At 50.8% G+C, this 20,781-nt stretch overlaps 2 protein-coding genes across 6 annotated transcripts in view; one reads left to right on the forward strand and one right to left on the reverse strand.

Moving 5' to 3' along the window:
* Window positions 1–54: 54 nt before the first annotated feature.
* On the reverse strand, window positions 55–3,527 carry LHFPL7 (LHFPL tetraspan subfamily member 7). Its single transcript, XM_022550957.3, is given in 3 exon segments — window positions 55–317; window positions 2,344–2,482; window positions 3,268–3,527. Coding segments are annotated over 3 exon segments (603 nt in total). The 5' UTR covers window positions 3,469–3,527.
* A 9,800-nt stretch (window positions 3,528–13,327) lies between these two features.
* The window catches only part of KIAA1671 (KIAA1671 ortholog), a 188,440-nt gene continuing 180,986 nt past the window's right edge, over window positions 13,328–20,781 (forward strand). For 2 of the 5 annotated variants that reach the window (XM_089894620.1, XM_089894621.1), the window contains exon 1: window positions 13,328–13,595. The gene's annotated coding sequence lies outside the window, so the exon portion shown is untranslated. Of the gene's footprint in view, window positions 13,596–13,645; window positions 14,150–20,781 lie in introns of those variants that run through there. The other 3 variants (XM_089894619.1, XR_016387522.1, XM_089894617.1) reach the window with 3 other exon arrangements.

The raw sequence follows: 20,781 nt of genomic DNA on the forward strand, positions 1-20,781 counted from the left end.
TGGTGATTTCATACAACTGTTGCATGGGCTCTTTTTGCTCCTCCTGAGATATTTTTATTTGCTCATTTCTGGCACAAGGATGATGCTCTCAGTGTCACTGGAGAAGAGGATGGTCCTCTGCTGGACCTCGGTCACGTGGAGCCACCTGAACATGGGCAGGAGGCTAGCCAGGACTGTGTGGAAGATGGCAGTCACATAGCCCCAGCCCAGCTGGCACTGACCACCGTGGTACACAGAGGAGGCTAAGCAGGCTTCCTTGGCAAATGGGGAGGCCAAGCTGATCGGGAAAACCAGCAGGCCCACAATGGTGGCGATGGCTAGAAACAGCAGCAAGGAAAACCAGTGTGTCGGTCAAGGAGCTCTGGGCTGCCTTTCCATCCCAGGACTCACTCATCCACCCTCCTATCCCCCCACCCATCCATCCATCCACTCACTTATTTATTGGTTCATCTATCCTTTTATCCACCTATCACTCAGCTTAGCCTTCCACCCATCTGTCCATCTACTCACCCATCCACTCATTCTCTCCATTCCTACACCTACCTATCTATTCACTCATCCATCCAGCCAGCCAGCCATCCACCCACTTAGCCACCTACCTTCCACCAATTCATCCATCCATCCGTCTATCCATATTCCAGTCTACCCATTTTCCCCATCCTTCCATCCATCTATCTATTCATCCATTCTTCCAGTAATATGTTTATTGATGCATCCATCAGCTCATCCACCTACTTACCCACCCTACTCCATCCATTCACCAACCCATCCATCCATCCATGCACTCATTCATCAAAACTGTTAGGCACTCTGTCAAAGGTACTAATGATACTAAGAAAATGAACCGGACACCTCCACACCTAGAAGGCACTTCCCGTGCAGGAGAGTCACGTGACCTGCAGCCACCCTTCAGCCACTCTCGTCCACTTGAAGTTCCCTGCACATGCCTTGCTCTTTTCTGTATGCCTTTGTCCGTGATGTTCCCATTACCTGAAACAGCCTTCTACATTTGGTTAACTCCCACTCATCCTTCCAGATTCATCTCAGTGATGCCTCCTCAAGGAAGCCTTCCTTAACACCTTCCACACACTGGGTCTGGTACCTCTTGGAGTTTTTCTTTGCATCCTGTGCTCATCCTCTTGTGCCAAATATCCACTGAGTTATAACTGCCTAATACACCCCACCCCCGGTAGACACTGGAGGACAAGGACTGTATCTCCATCCATTGATTCAACAAATATTTAATGAGCAACTATTATGTGCAGAGTACCGTGTTAGATGCTGGTGATATCAAGGCAGACATGTCCTTGCCCTCATGGAGCTGATGTTCTAGTGGAGAGAGATGCACAATAATCAAGCAGGCAGATAAGATATTATCAAGCAGGCAGGTAAGTGCTATGAAAAATGGAAAGCAAGGTAAGAGGAAGGAGACTCCAAGGAGAGGGAAGCTCCCTTACCTTGAGGTCATGGAAGACCCCACTGAGGCAGTGATATTTGAGCAAAGCCCTTAATGAAGTGGGAGGAGCAAGATGTGAAGATCTGAGAAGAGAGAATTCCAGGCAGAGGGAACAAGCTTGGTTTTCATGAGCAACAGAAAGCAAGCCAGTTTGGCCGGAGCATGCTGAGCCTGGCGGAGCAGGTAAGAGATGAGGTCAGTGAGCGAATGAGGGCTTCATCAGTGGAGCCTCATCAGTAACAGGAAGTCATTGGCGCGGATAAGCCAGTCCGAGTGGCATGATTTCAGCTTTAACAGGACCCACTTGGCCAGAGTGTGGCAAACAGACTCTAGGGGGCAAGGGTGGCAGCAGGGAGACGTGTGAGGTGGTCACCTCTAAACCAGGTGAGAGATGGTGGAGAATTAATTGGATGAAGGTTCAGTCAAGACCTGAGCTAGATCATCCCAAGCCGATGTGTAAATTAGAGAAAAGCAGATGCAGCCGGGCAGACACAGCCCTGCAGTTTTCACAGCTTAGGAATTGGAGCATGGTTAGATTTCAGCAGCTCTCAGCCCTCAGCTGGATGCCCTTGTGCAGTGCACAACCTGCGCAACTGTATATGATGGTCCTGGTAAAAATGATGCAAAGTGGATGGATGGGAGAGAAACAAAGGAGGACAGACTATTAAGACTGGGTTTGGATAAGGGCAAGAGAGGGTGATGTTAAGGATACCATTCCCTACCTCCAACTTCTGGCTTGTTAAAGGACCTGGAATAGTCTACAATCCTAGGGTTTATCTCTGAGATTCAACTAGGAGGCAAGACTCTGCTTACAGGCTCATTCATCCATCCATTCATTCATTCATTCCACAAACATGTCTGGACCACATATGTGATAGAAGATTTACCTGCTGCTGCCTGCACCCCTGGCATTGGGCCGCTGCCCCTCCTTGGGCACAGCCCTTTGGGGGCTAAGGCCCAGGACAGGAAGAGAATTGCACTGAAGGCCAATAGGAGTCAACCTCCAAGGAGCATCACAGCTGAGACCTGCCAGGAAGAGAAAGGAGGGAGGGTGTTGTCTGGGGTGGGGGCAGTCTCTGCTCTCTCTGCTTAACTGATCAGCTACTGAGTCCTCAAAAATCCCACAAGATCTGTGCTATTATTATCCCTGTTTTACATATAAACAAACAGAGGTATAAGGAATTGGAGTCATTTCTCTCAGAGCACACAGCTACTTAAGAGGTAGAGTCAGAATTAAGATCTAGATCTACAACCACTATACCCTCCCTTTATTGAGTACCTGCTATACAGCAGAGTCACCAAGAGAGGCACCTTTGTAATCGGTTTTGAAGGCTGTGTAATCTTCCTTAGAGGTGCTGAACTGGGAGTCCCAACCCATTGTGCCCATCGTTGAATTTGGCAATTTGCAGTGACTTTCAACACCTTAGCTGTGGTTTTCAAACCTAGCAGCGCTTAGATAGAGGATGACCAGATAGGTGTGTACAGGTTGTGCACTGCACAACTCCAGGAGATGCGTTTGGGATTCATCACAGAAATGCATATTGACTACAGTACTTTTCCAGCAGATGGCAGTATAGTGTCCTGAAGAAGGGGCACCCTTTTCCTAATTTGTACAAAGGCACTGCATGCTGGCAGCTGCTTTCAGGATCATCCTGGGTGTTTGCTAAGATGCGGATAGCCAGACCCCACCCCGCACCTACCGAGTCAGAGGTTAGAAGGAAGGTGGGCAGAAATTGGCTTTTTTTTTTCTCTGATGGGTTTAAGAGTGCCCCACCGCCAGGTCCCAGTGAATGGATGAGACCACGCCTCACCTTCCAGGCAAAGTCAGGAATATCATCCGGGGACCTGAAGGTCCCACAGCTCTGGTTCCAGCTGTTACCCTGAGGCCAGGAGCAGTAGGTGAGGACACCAAAGGAGAAAGTGGTGGTCTGGAACCAGGCAGGAGAGATGAGGCTGAGGGCTGAGATGCAGGTTAGGGAAAGCCCCAGAGTTGCCCACACGCTGCCCACCATCAGGGAATGTCAGTGACCTAGAGGTCAAGGGACAAGATTAGTGGAAGGAGAGAAACAGGGGCTGGCAAAGGTGTCCCCCGCTCCCCGGCCAGCCAGGGATCTGGTCCTGTCTTCAGATCACAGGTCATTAGCCTCCCTTCGGCCTGGGATGCACTTGGAGGTGTTAATAACTGGGGTGAGGGTGGGTCTTTTCCCTAACAAGTTCTGGAAGTCGAAACTCCAAATTTTAGGATGAATGTTAGTGCTTAAACAGACCTTGGAGCACAACCAGTCCTCGGGAAACGATCATCACTGGTCCATGTGAGCCCCCTCTCGTGTTTCATTAATTCATTCATTTATTCCTTCATTCATTCGCTCTGCCCATCAAGGCTTGCACTTTCCAAAAGGTCTGCTTCTACCCTGCCCATCAGCTATCTCCTCTCAATCCCTAACCATTATTTAATGTGTATCTTTTTGTATGGAGGTATTTTTGCAAAATCAATATTGTTCAGTATATGTGTATTTTTCATGTATGTAAATGGCATTGTTTTATATATTGCTGTTTCATGTGGTGCCACATATGACCCTTGAGGGATAGTCAGGTGGCACCTGAACCCAGCCTTCAATGCCAAGAGTTATTTAGTTTTCAATTCTCCTTCAATCCTTCTCTTTACAACAAGGAGAAAATGTCTGTTGGAGCTAAAGGGTCTTAGTCATCTCCCAAGCATCTGTCAATCTCCTCTTTTTAAAAGACAGGGAGCCCTGAGCAAGCAGTGGGGTCTAGTGAGATTTTGGGGATGTAGTTGGATTTTCCTTGTATTTGTTGTGGTGTTTTTGTTCTATTTTTTGGCATGATACTGGTTATCCATTTTAAACTAAAATCTATTTTAAGGAGAAGGAGAGTTGATTTCAAGTCCAGTCTTACCAAAATAATAATAGAGGCTGGATGAAGATGCTGAGGCAGGATGGTGGTTTGCTAATAGCCAGCATTGTCATTGATGGTCAGAAGTGAGGCCCAGAAGGGCTGAGGCAGCCTAAGGGCACCCGGGGTCAAAAGCAGCTGAGCCAGCCAAGGGCACCTACACAGACTTTCCAGGACTTCAACCTTGGGTTTCACTTTGGGACTCTAAGCCCAGCCAGCACTTTAAACGTGGCGGGGATCCTGGGCTTGGAGGCCAGCCAGTCCCTCTACCACTTCCCAGCTGTGTGACCTGCAGCAAGTTGCCCCATTGCTCTGGGCCTCAGCTTCTCCATCTGCAAAAGCAGATTCTAAATCCCAGGGGGCATGTGGTGTTGGGTTCAATCACTGAGCAGGATGATGTGGTAGAAAGAAGCAACAAACCACGTTTCCCCCATATGACCTTGGGGAGGTCACCTCGTCTCTCTGGAAATGGGGGTGGGGGTGTTGTGAAGGTTCTAGGGGGTCAGATGCAGGTGTGCTGCAGGGAGAGGGGCTGAGCTAAGCCTGGGAAGGTAGGTCAGGGTAAGATGGCACAGGCATTTTATTCCCAGGATTAGAAAAACCTCACGGCAGCTAGCCAGCAAATGAGACACGGCCCCTTGAGGAAGGGAGGATGGATTTTTGTCCTACACCAAAATCAGCCTCAACTTTGGGGCTGGCAGGATCCCGAGGGGTGTAATTCCAGCCAGGAAGCTGGGGAGCCCAGAGCTGACTGAGGCCCGTGATTTTGCCTCTCTCTGGCTGCCCCAGTGCCTCTCCGGGCGTTTCTGACCTTGAAAGAAGTTTTGTTCTCCAGATAATGTGCTCAGTGTCACCTGGGAAAATCACACCAACCGTCCAGGTGCCCAGAAACTTAAATGAGGTATTATAACCCGAAACCACATCCGGCCAGGCTTCAATTACCTGGAATCCACCTGAGGGAAACATGAAAGGGATTGAATATTTTCTCCTCCAGCTCAGTGCTTAACTGTTAATGGCAGTTGACAATTCCTGAGCACTCATCAAGCCCCATTCTAAACTCTTTCAGTGCCTCATTCAATTCAAGACTGTGGTCCCTCTATGATAGGGTGGGTAGTACTGTTATCTGAGTTCCCATTTTACAGATGACTAAATGAAGCCTCAGGAAATGAGTGGTGGACCAGGGACTCAAACTCAGGGAATCAGGCTCCTGACTCTGGGACCTAAGCCCAAAGTGATATTAAGGAATTAGTTTAAAAGTCAAATACCCCAGCGTTTTTTAGGAGCTACCCAGGGTTAGAATTTGGTCAACCCTCCCACCTGCTCCAGCCAGTGAGCATGGATGGCCAGGGTAGCCATAGCCAGCCATGGCAGGAGGGGAACTGGGATTCGGGTATTTAGAGGTGGCTGCTAGAGCCTTGGTATGTCCCCATCATCCTGCTGTCCGTGTCCTCGTCTGTGAACTGGAAGGAATTGATCATTCATTCATTCAACTTTTATGTGCCCAACCCTGTGTGACCTTCACAGATACAGTGGTGAACAGAACATAGTGCCTGCCCTCAAGGAGCTTAGGGTTTCGTGGGCAAGGCAGACAAACAGGGTGGAAGAATATGGTCCATCATCCATCCATCCAGTCAACAAATATTTATTGAGTATCTACTATGTTCTGAGAACTGTTCTAGGTGCTGGGGGTTTAGTAGTGAGGAAAACAGACAAAACCACTGTCCTCATGGAGCTTACACTCTAGTGGGAGAGAGAGACAATAAGGAAATAATATATAAGATGCCTGATGTAAATAAGTGCCACAGAGGAAAATGAAGCTGGGAAGGGAGATGGTGAGTGACTGACGGATGGTCAGGAAAGCCCCATGAGAAGGTGACCTTTGACCCTTTTTTTTTTTTTTTTCTGTACGCGGGCCTCTCACTGTTGTGGCCTCTCCCGTTGCGGAGCACAGGCCCCGGACGCGCAAGCTCAGCGGCCATGGCTCACGGGCCCAGCCGCTCCGTGGCATGTGGGATCTTCCCGGACCGGGGCACGAACCCGTGTCCCCTGCATCGGCAGGCGGACTCTCAACCACTGCGCCACCAGGGAAGCCCAGAAGGTGACCTTTGAGTAAGAGCTGAGGGAGGAAGCCATGTGGATTTATGGGGGAGGAAATTCCAGGCAGAGGGAGGAGCAGGTGCAAAGGCCCTGTGGTAAGCGTGTACTTGGCGTGTTGGCAGAAGGGAGGAGGACCCGGTAACTGGAAGGAATGAGGAAAGGGGGAGAGTGGTGGGCCTTGTAGGCAATGATAGATCTTTGGCTTTTACTTTCTGAGTGAGATGGGGAGTCTGTGGGTGGTCTCGAGCAGAGATGTGACGTCACCTGTTCCAGTGTTTTAAAAAGATCACTCTGGCTTCTGCATGGAGGAGAGGCAGAAGGAAGGGCGAGGAAGAAGCAACCAGAGGCAACTTCAGTCGGTCAGGTGAGAGACATCAGTGGACCCGAGAGAGAGGAGAGAGGGAGGGTGGGGGCGGATTCTGGATCTTTGTTGAAGGAAAAAGGTAGGTCCGGCCAACCGGCTTTGCTTATGGATTGGACTTGGAGTGTGAGGGACCAAGAGGAGGCAAGGATGCCGCCAGGGCTTTTGACCTTGGCACCTGGAATGGAGGAGCTGCCCTTACTTGAGATAGGGAAGCTGCAGGAGGGACTGGTTTGTTAGGAGAGGTGGAGATATCTGAGTGTGGTGTAGCCTAAATGAAGTCTGAGATGTGTATTTCGCCAACCCACCGATCAACAGATGCAAACAGACACAGCGTCACACCAAGAGAAAGCCCAGGGCAATGTTGGGGCAGGCACAGAGGAGGGGCACCTGATCCAGCCTGGGTGCCAGGTGACATCCAGGCTGAGATCTGAAGATGGGCAAGTAGGGTTTAGGGGAGGATTTGACCCGCATCCCTTGTCTCATTCTCCTAGCTGCACAGCCAGGTCAGCCCTACTTCTGGTGCTTTTCCAGCTCCATTACAAGTTGGCTGTGTAAGCTGGTCAAATTATGATGTAATGTAATGGCTCCAAGCCTCTGTTTCCCCATTGCAGTGGACTGAGTGTTTGTGTGCCCCCCAAAATCACATGTTGAAATTCTAACCCCAGTGGTGATGGTGTTGAGAGCTGGGCATTTAGGAATGCCCTCATGAGGTCATGAGGGTGGACTTATGAATGGCATTCGTGCCCTTACAAAGAGACCCCAGGGAGCACCCTTGCCCCTTCTGCCATGTGGAGACATAGCAAGAAGACAGCCATCTATATACCAGGAAGCGTGCTCTCACTAGACACCAAATCTACCTGATCTTGGAATTCCTAGCCTCCAGAACTAAGAGAAATAAATTTCTGTTGGTTATAAGCCACTTAGTATGTGGCACTATGTTATAGCAGGCTGAGTAGACTAAAACACCCACCTGCAGAAAGATGGCCATATCCTAGACCAGTGGGACTTAACCTTTTGGAGGTGATGAATTCCTTTGAAAATAGGATTTAAAAGCATGGATGCATTCTTCATGCAGACTTACTTGTACACAACCCCCCCCCACACACACACAGTATTGTAATTTCAGGGGCTCATGGACCCTTAAAGCCCATTATGGTTCCTGGACAATACTTTCCTCTCTCCCCATCCTGACCTCACATCCCTCTTCCCACCAGACTCACCACACTTCAGGTCAAGACCCTCCAACGTGGCCACTTCTTCTCAGGCTCCAGCTTTGAACATACGTCTGCGACCTCATAACAGGTGTCCTTCTGTTTGAAGGAAACATTCAGGCTGCTGAACAAAGCCCAAGTGTGTGATAAGCTGGCCTGAGGGGTGTGTGTGTGTGTGTGTGTGCGTGTGCGCATGCGTGTGTGTACGTGTGTGTATTTTCCTTCCCAGTTCCTTAAATCGACAGGCTTTCATTGGGCTGCTGGGTGGGTTGGGCAAAGAGGGAAAAGCCAGCCCCAAATCAGGATGGGGTGAGGGTATGGGGTCTCCTGGGTAGGAGAAGGCATGAATAGGGATTAACCGATCTACGATTAAACACCAGGTGTTGAAATTCTTGCCACTGTGCTCTCTACTTTTCTGCCTTGGTAATTCTAGTTGAGGTATATTTCTCTGGGATCTGGATATCTACCCTGCAGGCTGTAAACTTGCGGAGAGTAGGCACTGGATCTGAAAAATCTTTGTCCCCCACATTCAGCATAAAACTTGGCACAGAATAGGCGCTTGTCTTGTCTTTGCGGTAAGTGACAGAAGTGCAGCTCCAACTGGCTCAACTAGAAACGAGAAACGCATTGGCTTACATAAGTGAAAATTCTGTGGGACAGCTTCAGGCACAGCTGGCTCCAGGTGAATAAGCAATGGACCTCTCTTTCTCTCTCCATCTCTCAGCTCCATTTTCTGCTGAGTTAGGTTCGCTCTCAGGCAGATTCTAACAGTGTTGGCTTCTGGTGCCTCCAGGCTTAGCAGCCCCAGAGAAAAAAAAGCTCCTCTTTGCACATAGTTGCCGCAATTGCTGTGATTAACGCTCACTGGACAAGCTTGGGTCCCATCATTGTGGCCAGGGAAATGGGATGCTCTGATTGGCCAGATCTAGGACCTGGGCTCAAGGATTAGGGATTGAGGGTTGGAGAATGGGGATTAGAGTAAGCATGTCATGAGGCTCACCGCACTAGAACTACATGGACTAAAGGTGGGGGATGGGTTGGTTTCTAGGAGGAAAACCAAGGTGCTGTTAGCAGAGGATGGGCCGTGGATGCTGGGAAGGTGAGAACAAGAGGCGTCACTCTGATGCTATAAATGCTGACACGACAAATGAGACACATCAGTTGGTGCTGTCAGAAGCAGGAAGGTTCAGTGATGCCTGAGATGGAGGCTCAAGTCCCAGCTCTGCCACCCACACTCAGTGTGGCCTTGGTCAGGGGATCTCTGCTTTACTGGGCCTCAGTCTTTCCACCGTAAAATGAGAGCCTCTGGAATACACCAGGGTTTTGAAGAGATGATTGCCAGGGTTTTTTTTCCCACTCATTCAGTCACGTATTTATTCTTTTTTTTTTTTTTTTTTCTTTCAATCAGTATTTGTGGAAGGGCTTTGGAGCTAGTCTGAACTGGATCTGAATCCCAGTGTGGTATCTCTCAGGCTTGATGGATGCACCTTCTCAGGTGTGCTTAGCTGTGTCCTTCCTGGCCACCCAGCGGCACTGGATGCCATAAGCCTCTGCTCACCTGCCCCTGCAGGCGGCCTGGGTCAGTTGCTGCAGCCACTTGGCCAGCTCAGCCTGCGGTGATGAGGCCTGAGTCGTGGCTTGGTCTCCCAACGACCCCAGCTGTGGTCTAGTCCGACCTGACTGGATCCTTGGCTGGGGGTTGGGAATAGGGTTCTGCTGCCTCCTCTTCTAGACTCAGGTGAAGCTCTGGGTGTAGAACTGGCTTCCCTCATGGCTGCCTGGAGGTGTAGGTAACACAGCTCAGACATGAGGAGCAGTTGGGCCCAATGGTCACTAATGGCAGACAGGAAAGGGGACGAGCCTGCAGATGAAGTTCTTGCCCTTTATCCCTGCATGTTTCACGTGGCTTCTCCAGAGATGCCCTGAGCCGTGGAACTCCCGGCCGTATTTTCTTGGAAAGCTGTGGCCAACTTAGTAAGACACGTCTTATATTTGCTCTCCCTCCTTCTCAGTCTCACAGTCCCTTTTCCTTCACTCTTGTTAAGCTGGGATTGCATCCCTGATAAGGCATTAGCTTATAAATCTTGCCTCAGGCTCTGTTTTCTAGGGAACCCAGGCTGTGATCCTAGCTGTGTGACCTTGAATGATTTACTTAACCTCTCTGAGCTTCAGATCACTTACCTGTGAAAAGGAGATAATATAGCATCTCTTATAGGATTGTTGTGGCGTTTAATGAGACAGCTCAATAAATTACAGATTTCATTATTATCACTACTGTGAATGAGGCATTGGATCGTATCATGTGAAAACATTTATTCAACGTTGAACTCCATGAATATTTATTGGGGGTCAGCTCTGATTCAGGTATTATGCTAGTCTCTGCTCCCAAGGAGCTCACAGTCTAGAAAGTGAGACAGAGAAGTAATTGGGCAATTATACTACAGTGTCATCAGTGTCTAGTTGGGGCTAGAAGACTCAGAAGCTTCGGCATGGGGGTCAGGGATGGTAATCAGGGATGGCTTCTTGGAGGAGTTGACTTTAAAACTAAGATCTGAAGGACACATAGTTTTTACAGATGATGGAGGGCAAAGTGTTCCAGACAGAGGCCACAGCATGGGCAAAGGCCTGGTGTTGAGAGAAAACATTTCAAAGAACGTACTGGCTCTCCCCTTCAAGGAGCAGGTAAATTACGGGAGAAACAAAATGAATAAATATACATCAATGAAAATGTGTGAATATGGTCTTTGCCAAGGAGTGTGTGAGTTCTAGAGCTGTCCTGTTCAATACAGTAGCTGTAGCCACGTGTGGTTATTTCGGTTAATTAAAATGAAACAAAATAAAAAATTCAGCTCCTCGGACACAATGGCCGAATTTCAAGCGCTCAGTAGTCATCTGCGGCTGATGTTGGACAGTGCAGATATAGAACATCTCTGTCATTGCAGAAAGCTCTACTGGACAGAGCTGCCAGTTCAGGACAAACATTCTGGAAGAGGGGGCAAACAATGGCAGAGAAGGGGTTCTGGGAAAGTCCCTGGGTGGCACTGTCCTCTCTCCTCAGGAGGAGAAAAGCCAGGGCTGGGAGTGGTGGGTGGGGTGTTGGCTCTGAAAACAATGTACAACCTGACACCTCTTTGGTCAGGGTGTAATCTCTGGGTGTGTGCTGGCTGGCAGCCTCTCACCTGGGAGGGAAGACACAGGAACACAGAGAGAATCAGCTAAGGTGGGGGCTGAGCCAGGAAGTCCCGCCCCTTCTGGGGCCAGGAGGGCTCTGGGAGTTGTAGTTTGGCACATCTGGGATTTCCCCTCAAAGCTTGATGTGGGTAGAACTGACACTGGGCATTTCTTGGGGTGTAGAGTTGGGGGTGGGCTGGCTAGGGCTGGGAACACACCTGGGTTTGGGGTTTCTGTGACAGGTGGCAGAAAAAGGACTGTCTTCTCCCTTCCCCCACTTAAGTTCTGGGATAGAGAGGAGAGGCCAAGATGGAGGACTAAGCTGGATGGGGAGCTGAGAGACGTCCAGTTCAACAGAATCCTCAGCCCACATGTTATGGTTCATTGAGATGTGCCTGGGAGAGACAGGAAGTTCTGATAAGGTTATGGAGGAGAGATAGCAGAGGGTACCCTATCAGCTGTTGGCCATTCATGCATTTAACCCAATATTTATTAAGCGCAGTATTTATTGAGCACTTACTATGTACCAAGCTCTGCTCTAGGCACTAAGAATAAGGAGTGAACTAAAGAGAGAAAAGCCCCTGCCTCCAGAAGTTCTAGAGAGGACAGCAGACGATTTGCCTTTGCTCATATAATATACATGTAATGCAAAAGTCCTGCTTAAAGGTTGATTTTGAGGCATTTTAACTTTCAATCCAACCATTCTCTGTCCCCCACCACAAAGACTCCGCCCTGGGAGTGGTAGTCGTATTTAAAAGCCACTCAGTTGGGTCCTACTGATGGCTGTTCTCAAGACATCCAGATACAGGAGATTATTCTAAGATGTAAGACGTTGGGACTTCCCTGGTGGCACAGTGGTTAAGAGTCCGCCTGCCAATGCAAGGGACACAGGTTCGATCCCTGGTCCGGGAAGAGCCCACATACCGCAGAGCAACTAAGCCTGTGTACCACAACTACTGAGCCTGCGCTCTAGAGCCCGCAAGCCACAACTACCGAGCCCGCGTGCCACAACTACTGAAGCCTGCGCACCTAGAGCCCGTGCTCTGCAACAAGAGAAGCCACCACAATGAGAAGCCCGCGCGCAGCAACGAAGAACCAATGCAGCCATGGGCGTCATGGGGCCACTGCCTCACCACTTCTGGGTTCCATCACTGTGGGCAAGTCTCAGGCTGCTGCTCGATAAAATGCTGATACTTACTCCAAAAGTGCAGATTAAAAGAAACAAGAGATATGATGTGTGTATCTCCTGTAACAGGGGTGCCTTCTTACACACACACACAAATTGAGAGAAAGACAGGTAAGAGAGAGCCCTGCCAATTCTCCTGAAGCCACACAGCGTGATGTTCTTTTTCCTCTCTTTGACTTTATTGAGGTCTAACTGACGTACAATAAATTCATGTATGATTTTAGATCCTTCAGTTAACTCTCCGTACATTTCCTTCCTAAGGAAGAAAGCACGAGTCACAAATACAATTCAATTTATTCGTGCAAATATTGTTTACAATGTCTGTAAGCTCCACGAGAGCCTGTATATTGCCAGATGCTTCACCACTGGGTCCCTGACATCCAGCATACTGCAGGTGCTTAATAAAGACCTGTGGAATGAAATGAGTAAAGGATAGCAAAACAGGCATTTTCCCATTCAGGAGCAACTTCCTTCGATTCTCTCAACTTGTCCAAAAACTCTCTATATGCCTCACACCTCAACCCCCACCTCAACACAATGGCAGCAGGCGTGGCATACAGTAGGCGCCCCAGCGGGAGTGAACAACCTCCTGCCAAGCCCCTGGTCGTGCGGTCCCGGGTGCAATTCCCCTGATTGCCGCGAGGCGGCACGAGCGCCTCGCGCAGACCGCCCCTCCACCCCCACCCACCCAAGCCGTCACCCGCAGCCCAAGAGATTCAATGGGCGAGGCTCTAACCGTGCGCCTCCTGAGTTCCCGGGCTGCATTAGGCTCTTGGGGGCGCAGACCCGGCGGCCGGTCGGTGTCCATTGCGGGGGATCCCAGCCAGAGCCGCGGGCTGACCCCGGGAATGCGGGCGGGGATCATGAACAACGTTCTGAGTCCGGCGCGGCGGGGTCGGGGCTCGAGGGCCGGGACCGCTTCCGGGAGGAGTGTCGGGGCAAACTCGTGACCCCTGACCTGTCTCACCGTCCCCCGGCCCCGGCGCCGGCCGAGAGCACGGGTCCGCCTGCAGCGCTCCGCCCCGGGGCCCTCCGCGCAGGCGCCGCCGGCCACGGTTCCCACGGCGACGGGGGCGCTTCCACGCCCGAGGCCCCGCCCCCAGCAGGCTAGGCTGCGCTGGGCCGCGGGCGGCGCGGGCAGGTGCCACAGACTGCGGGCAGGTGGAGGCACGGCGGGCCGGCGGCGGCGGCTCTAGGGTAGGTTGAGCGGCGGCGGCGGTAGATGGGGGCAAGCCATCCGCCCCCTGTCCCCGGTCTGCGAGGGGGCCGGGGAGGCGGCGGCCGGCGATGGCCGCCAAGTTTCTGCTCGGCTGAGGCCCCGGGAGAAAAGTTGGCAAAGTTGGCCGGGGAAGAGGTGGGGACCCGGTGGATCTCCCGGGGCTTTGGGTCTGCGGGGAGGAGGCATCTCGATTTGGGAGCCGGGAGGTCTGTCTCTCGAGACTTGGGAGTGGATCCCGCGGGAAGATCCCTCACTGGGCAGCCAATGGATCCCACGCCACCCGGTTGAAGACTTGGGAGTCGATCCCAGGAGTGGATCGGGCGCTGGTGGCCTGGGGTCCCATACGATCCCCAGCCTGGGGGTGACTGTGGACGGTGATTGGAAACTGGGAGCTGGTTTATCCCTCTCCTCTGACCCCCACTGGTCCGAGCCTTGGGAGTGATTCCGAGAGGAGATCTGGTGGCCGGGAGCTGGGGTATCGCTGGAGATCCGTACCCAGCCTGGAACTGCTAGGATCCGGACGTCCGTGCAGGTTGGAGGCCCAGGAGGTGGACACTGGGAAGCGGGGGTGCTGATCGAGGCGGAGCCCGGGGCGAAGGGATCCTCCGGGCACCTGAGGCGGTGGAGAGAGTAGAGCGCGGGGCCCCACGGGCTCCGGGGCTCCGGACGCGCCCTCCCTGCAGGGCCTGCGCACCCCACCGCGCGCCTTCTCAGGGCAGAGGCGCCCTGATGGGATTAAGGCTCAATCCCCCTGCTCCCGGTAGGCTCGGGTGGCCCCCACCCCGCTGGCGGCGCTGCCTAGGGCTACAGGCGGGACCCAGGGGAAGGGAAGCGGCCCGTTGACCCCCGAGCCGGGCCCGACCTTTCCACACCCTCCTAGCACACACTCGGCACGGAGCCGCGGCGCCGCGCCCTGAAACCCTGCTTCTCCGCTGGTCGGTAGCCGGTCGGTAGTGGGGCTGCCGTGTGACCTCCGCGCGCCGCCTAGGTGGCCAGGGCTTCCTACCCGCGGGACTGAACTTTCTCCAGACAGGAGCTGCCATTACCTTTTGGAAAGGAAAGGGCTATACCTGTTGCACAAAGAAAGTGCTTTTTCTTTGCAGCTTCTTTGTGACCTTGGACAAAACACTTAACCTTTCTGAGCCCAGGTCTCCCTTTGGGGCAAAATGGAGTGGGGGTGGGGGTCACAGTCCTCCCTCGTCTGGGTGCCTGGCAGGATTAATAGGTATAAAAGGTCTGAAACAGGTACAGGCTCTGTAAATATTAGTGGGCCCTCGTTCTGTGGTCTCTCCCTTGTCTCATGCCCTGCCGCTTCCCCTCAGGTGTCTGAAGGAAGGCTCCAGAAGCCCAACTTGCGTCTTTTTAACCTGCAGGATTAGGCAGATATTTAACTTAGTCTTCCTTCCAAAGGGGTTTAATTGCCCCTCTGATGCCCCTTGCAGAGAGAAGCTCTAGGGTTTGGCTAATCAGTAACCAGGGCATTTGGACAAGACTTCTCCCTTGGCCCAGCTTTCCCTTTGCTAATCCATCGAAGCTCCTGGACAAACATGCATTCACCCCCAGACACCGGTGTCTCATCCTTGGGACAGTTCCAGAGGGAGTTGTGCATCCACTAGCCACGGTCCTGGTGGTTTTATGGGGAATCCTTTTTAAAGGATTTGCATGCTTGACAAGGGTGCAATTATCCTAGAGAAGTGCAGGGTTTCATTCAGTACAGTGTCTGGACGTGTGAGAAGCTCATTCGGTCAACCAGTGTGTGTATTGAGCACCTACTATGTGGCAGACACTAGAAATGGTGGACCCAGGGCAATATAGGATCTGTCCTCCTGGCTTGCGATCTAGCTGTGAGCAATCAGCTTGCCCTGCAGTCCAGTGAGGCAGCTGTACTGATTCTTGATGTTGGGGGTATAACCCTCACCCCAGATTCTTAGTCTGGAGGTGCCCCACCCCCCCTTGGAGGTCCTGGGGGCTGGCTTTTATTCAGGGCTGACTTTGGCAGGAGAATGGAACAGCCCACTATCTGACCGTGAGCCTTTCTCCCCTCTCAGCATCACCAGAATACATCTCTGACCATCTCAGAAAAAGAGCCCCAGAGGAATGTTTTAAATGTGCATTCATTAATTAATTCATTCAACAAATATTTCAAGACACCATGTCAAAGAGGAGGCACACCCTTAAGGGGTAAATTCTTTGTGAAAAGAGGCAGTTGCCCAGAAGGAGAGAGCTGTGATAATGGGAAGAGGGGCTGATGGCTTCTGACCTGGAGTGGGGGATGGTGGGCAGGGGGTTTGTTTCTTGGAGAGCGTGCCCGTGGGTAGAGGATGGCGTTATGTGCTGGAAAGAGGGGACAGAAAGGCCTGGGTGCCTGGACGGAGGAGGGAGCATAGGGTGTTGGCTGGAGATCCTGGCAGGGGCCAGGGCAACCATTCCCAGGGGTTTGGACTTTATACTGGGGCACTGGGGCACTGTGGGAGTTTCTCTGGGGGAGAGGGATGGAGTCAGATGTGTGTTTTGGGAAGCTTGCCCATCTCTTGGGGAGGCTGGATGGGAGATGGTGTGCCAGGAGGCTGGAGACTGCTCGAAAAATCCAGGTGAGAGGTGATGACGGAACTGAACTTGGATAGAGACAGTGGTCAGTGTTGTGTTTCAAGAGCCACGCGGTTGAAGACCCCTTCCTGGAGGCATGGCAGTCAATCTGGAGAAGGAAACCCCCAGTGGAGGTGGCCTGAATATTTTAAGTGTCAGTATTTCATTCAAGTCAGCAAACCTTCCTGAGCATCTGTTGTCACCTGCCCTGGGAGGGTCATAAACACCTGAGGGGACTTTACCTTGGAACCCTCACCATCTTCCTGTGTGAGGGGGTGGGGCTCGTCATTCCCATTTTACAGATTCAGGACTCAGTGTTGTGGCGGTGAGGTCTTTGTCAGCTGCCAGTGGCAGAGCAGGGGTTTGAACTTGCTTCCAGCTTGCAAATCCAGGATGTTTGGAGTTAAGGAAGTTGAATAGAGAAGCCACAAATGTTGGTGAGGTTGGGTCAGGGTGCAGCAGGGGTAAACCCAGGGAGGCTTCCAGGAGGAGGCAGGGATAGAAAGGAGGGAGTCGGCCAGGGAGACTTGGGGGCAAACCCTGGCGCTGCCCCTTCCTGGCTGTGGTCTGAGGCCATGGTATTTGGTTTGAGACTCAGTGTCCTCATCTGTAAAATGGGCTCGTGATAGGATACTCCCCTTCCTCAAAGGGTTGTTATACAAGTTGAGAGAAGCAGTGCATGGACATTACCAGGCGTAGTGTCCACACTGGTCTGTGCCCACTAAGTAGTGGGTATGATTATTATAATAGATGTCATCACGGCATGTCATTATATATATATATATATACACACACACACTATATATATTGTGTTTCAGGCAGGTGGTGCTTGCCTCTTCCAACCTGGTGTGTTTGGTGGGGGGGTGGGGGGGACGTTGGGCGACCACGGGTGACACTTGAGCTGAGTCTTAAAGGAGGAGAGGGCAAGGATGAGGACATTGCAGGCAGCAGGAGCAGGACAGGCAAAGGCAGGGCCATTAGGAGAACTGTGTGCTCATTGGTATACCCAGAATACAGGGTGTGTTGAAGAAATAAAAGTTAGACCATTGGCAACAAAAATTCTCTTTACACCCCCTGCCACTCCCTAAATACCCAAACAGGAAGGCTTTGGCAGGTTTGGGATCGAGAGGAGGGCGGGGGAATCTCTGTCCAGGAGTTTCACATTTCTTCCCCCACTCACCCATCCAGATTATAGGAGTGTGACCCCAGACAAGCCATTCCCCTCCTGGGACCTCAATTTCTTTCTTTGTAAAATGGGAGGATTGGAGAGAATGTAGAGAAAGCACATAACACATCAGAGCAACTGCTTTTCACTGAACCCTTTACATGTGCTGGGTCCTGGGCGAAGCTCTTTTGTTCTTTTTTAATTCTTCACAACAAACACAGGCGATGCCTGTTTTGGGGACCCTTGATTCTGCAGTTTATAAAACTGAGGCTTTGAGAGGTCCTTCTGCCCAAGACCACTACCGAAACTCCTGTCATTTACAAAGAAGCTAACAAACTTTGAATTGAGAGATACACACACATGCACACACAAATTTTTTTTTCCTTCAATGTGATGGATATTTTATTGAGCATCTTCTATGGGCAATTCAAAAGAGCCTCTGCCCTTAGGAATTCAGTCCACAGAAATCTGGTCAATTGGATGGGAGGAAGGGAGGGGGAAGGCAAATTGAGATAAATATGGAAATGATTATGGATTGACTTCTGAGAAGTAGTATCGCCACATTTGCTAATTGCTCAGTTGAGTGACCTTTGAAATGTTGTATAGCCTTGTCTCCACTGAGAGTATAAAATACATCCCCAAAGGCTGATCTTTGGATATTTACATCACTGAGTCAGAAGAGATACACATACACGCACACACACACACACACACACACACAGTATAATAATAACATATAATATATATATTATTGTAAAATAACATGTAACATACCAAACACTTCAAAAATGGCAAAATGAATTTACGTTAAGTGAAAAGTAAAATCCCACCCAAGACCCCCAATCCCATTCCTCAGAGATAATGCAGTCAGCAGTTTCCCTTGACCCTCCAGAAACTTTCCACATACATATGCTCTGTTTACTTCTTTCCAAGCCCTTATCACACTCTGCTATCTTAAGTTGTTTTTTGGGGTTTTTTGGTCCACTCTGGAACCAGATGGAAAGAATTGTATCTTGGTTCTGCCACTTATTGTCTGTGTGACCTTGGGCAGGTGACTTAACCTCTCTGAGCCGCAGTTTCCTCATCAGTAAATGGAGATAATAACGGGTCTTACCTCTGAGGGTTGCTGTGAGGAGGAAATGAAAAGGGACTGGCACATGGTCAGTGCTCGGTATGTGTTGCTTCTTGTTCCTTGTGGTGGTTGTAGTGGAGGTGGTATTGCTTCCTCCCCCTCTAGATGACGCTCCAAGAAGGCAGAAACCCTATTTGTCTTCACTGCTGTTTCCTTAGTAAACAGTTGTGGAATAAAGAAATGAATCAGTATATGTGGACATATGCTTTGAACAACAACAATCATAAGGCAAAGAATTTCACGCAGAAATTAAAAATAGATGTGGCCCCATTTTAGACTGTGTTGACTTACTGCACTCTTTTAAAAAACTGAACAATACTTCAATGCATGAAGGTGCTATTAGTTATTGAGCACATGCCCTGCTGGTGAGCATTGAGTGGTTTGTTTTCTTGCTATAACACACAGTGTCACGGTGACATCCCTGCTCACGTGTCTTTGCCTACTTGTTGTAGTCGATGGGAGGGCACATTCTAAGATGGGGAACAGTTGGGATAAAGGGTGTTTAGAATGTTGATCTCACCTGCTCAGTTTCCCTCCAGAGTGGCTGTACCTTTCCTACTCCTTCCAAGGCTGGAAACACATAGTCCTTTGTGTCAGTCAGGTTTCTACCTGATAATACTGTGTAACAAACATCTCCCAAATCACAGTGATTTTTTTTTTTTTTGTCTGCATTGGGTCTTTGTTGCTGTGCATGGGCTTTCTCTAGTTGCGGTGAGTGGGGCTATTCTTCATCGTGGTGCACGGGCTTCTCATTGTGGTGGCTTCTCTTGTTGCGGAGCACAGGCTCTAGGCATGTGGGCTTCAGTAGCTGTGGCACACGGGCTCAGTAGTTGTGGCTCGCGGGCTCTAAAGTGCAGGCTCAGTAGTTGTGGCGCATGGGCTTAGTTGCTCCGCGCATGTGGGATCTTCCTGGACCAGGGCTCGAACCCATGTCCCCTGCATTGGCAGGCGGATTCTTAACCACTGTGCCACCAGGGAAGTCCCTGCAGTGACTTTTAACAGCAAACATTTGTTTCGTACTTGGGGGTCATCAGATGGCTTGGCTGACCTTGCCTGGGCTTGGCAGGGAGGCTGGATTCCAGGCTTTGGTTTGGGTTCCCGTCTGCCCTGTGTATCTTCATCTTGGTACCCAGGCTGACAGGCAGCAGCCAGCCAGGACGTGCTCTTCTGTGGTGGACAACAGATGCTCAGGAGCTCTCTGGGAACCTGCAGAGCCTCTGAAAGCCTCCCCTTGGAACTGGGAAGGTGTCATTTCTGCCCTCATTCTCTTGGCCAAAGCAAGTCACATGGCCAAACTCAATATCAATGAGATGGAAGTATGATCCTCTCATGGAGGCTGAGAGGGAGCTAGTATATATCTTCTGAGCAGGAATACAGCCTGCCACATGGGTCAGGGAGGTCCTTGCCAAGGTGGAGGGCCCGCCCAGCGGTGGCAGTGAGCATCGTGGCTCATGATTTGTGGGGGACACATCAGAGCAGGGGTCTGGGTAAGGAGACCCGGTTTGTGAGAACTCCCAGAACAGGAAGTTCACCTCTCTGAGCCTCAGTTTCCTCATCTGGAAAATGGGAATAATGCGTCTTCTCTGGCAGAGCTGCTGTGAAGCTTGAAACAGTATTGGATAAGGAGGTGCTTTCTGTGACATGAGGTGCGAAGGTGAGGGATAATCGTCTTGATGATGGTTTTTGCTCTGGACTTTGTTCCTCAGGCTCTGGTACCTGTAGCCAGTGGACTGGGAGATCCCAGTGAGGCCAAGGGGAGGCTGTGGAGGTGATCAATCCGGCTTCAAATCCCAGCTCTGCTCCTTATGGTCCTCGTGACCCTCAACCAGTCTCATCACCTCTCGGAACCTCAGTTTTCCTGTTTGTAAAATGGACACAGGGTGCTTATGACCATTAGCAAGAAGGACTGTGAAACACTTGGCATGAAGTAGATGACAAATAAATGGTCCTGTGACTGCGGAGCTGGGATGGGGGTGGGGGTTCCTAATTAGGGTGGAGTGAGGAGTTCTGCAAAACTGGATATCGGTTCTGCAGAATTGGTTATAGAATTAGATATTCCCAACCTCCCTTGGGAATAATGCAGAGACTCTGGATCCAGACTGCCTGTGTTCAGACCCCACCTCCACTACTTTCCAACTGTGTGACCTTAGGCAAGACAGTTGGTCTCTCTGTGCCTCAGTTTACTCCTCTGTAAAATGGGAGTAACAATGGTGCCTGCCTCCTGAGGTGGATGAGCATTAAATTAGTTAATACATAGTGCCCTATAATGAATGTACATGTG

This window comes from Delphinapterus leucas, chromosome 14 (genome assembly GCF_059928025.1).
Source record: "Delphinapterus leucas isolate spDelLeu-1000000601 "Yukka" chromosome 14, BTC_Dleu_Yukka2, whole genome shotgun sequence".
Taxonomy (NCBI): Eukaryota; Metazoa; Chordata; class Mammalia; order Artiodactyla; family Monodontidae; genus Delphinapterus; species Delphinapterus leucas.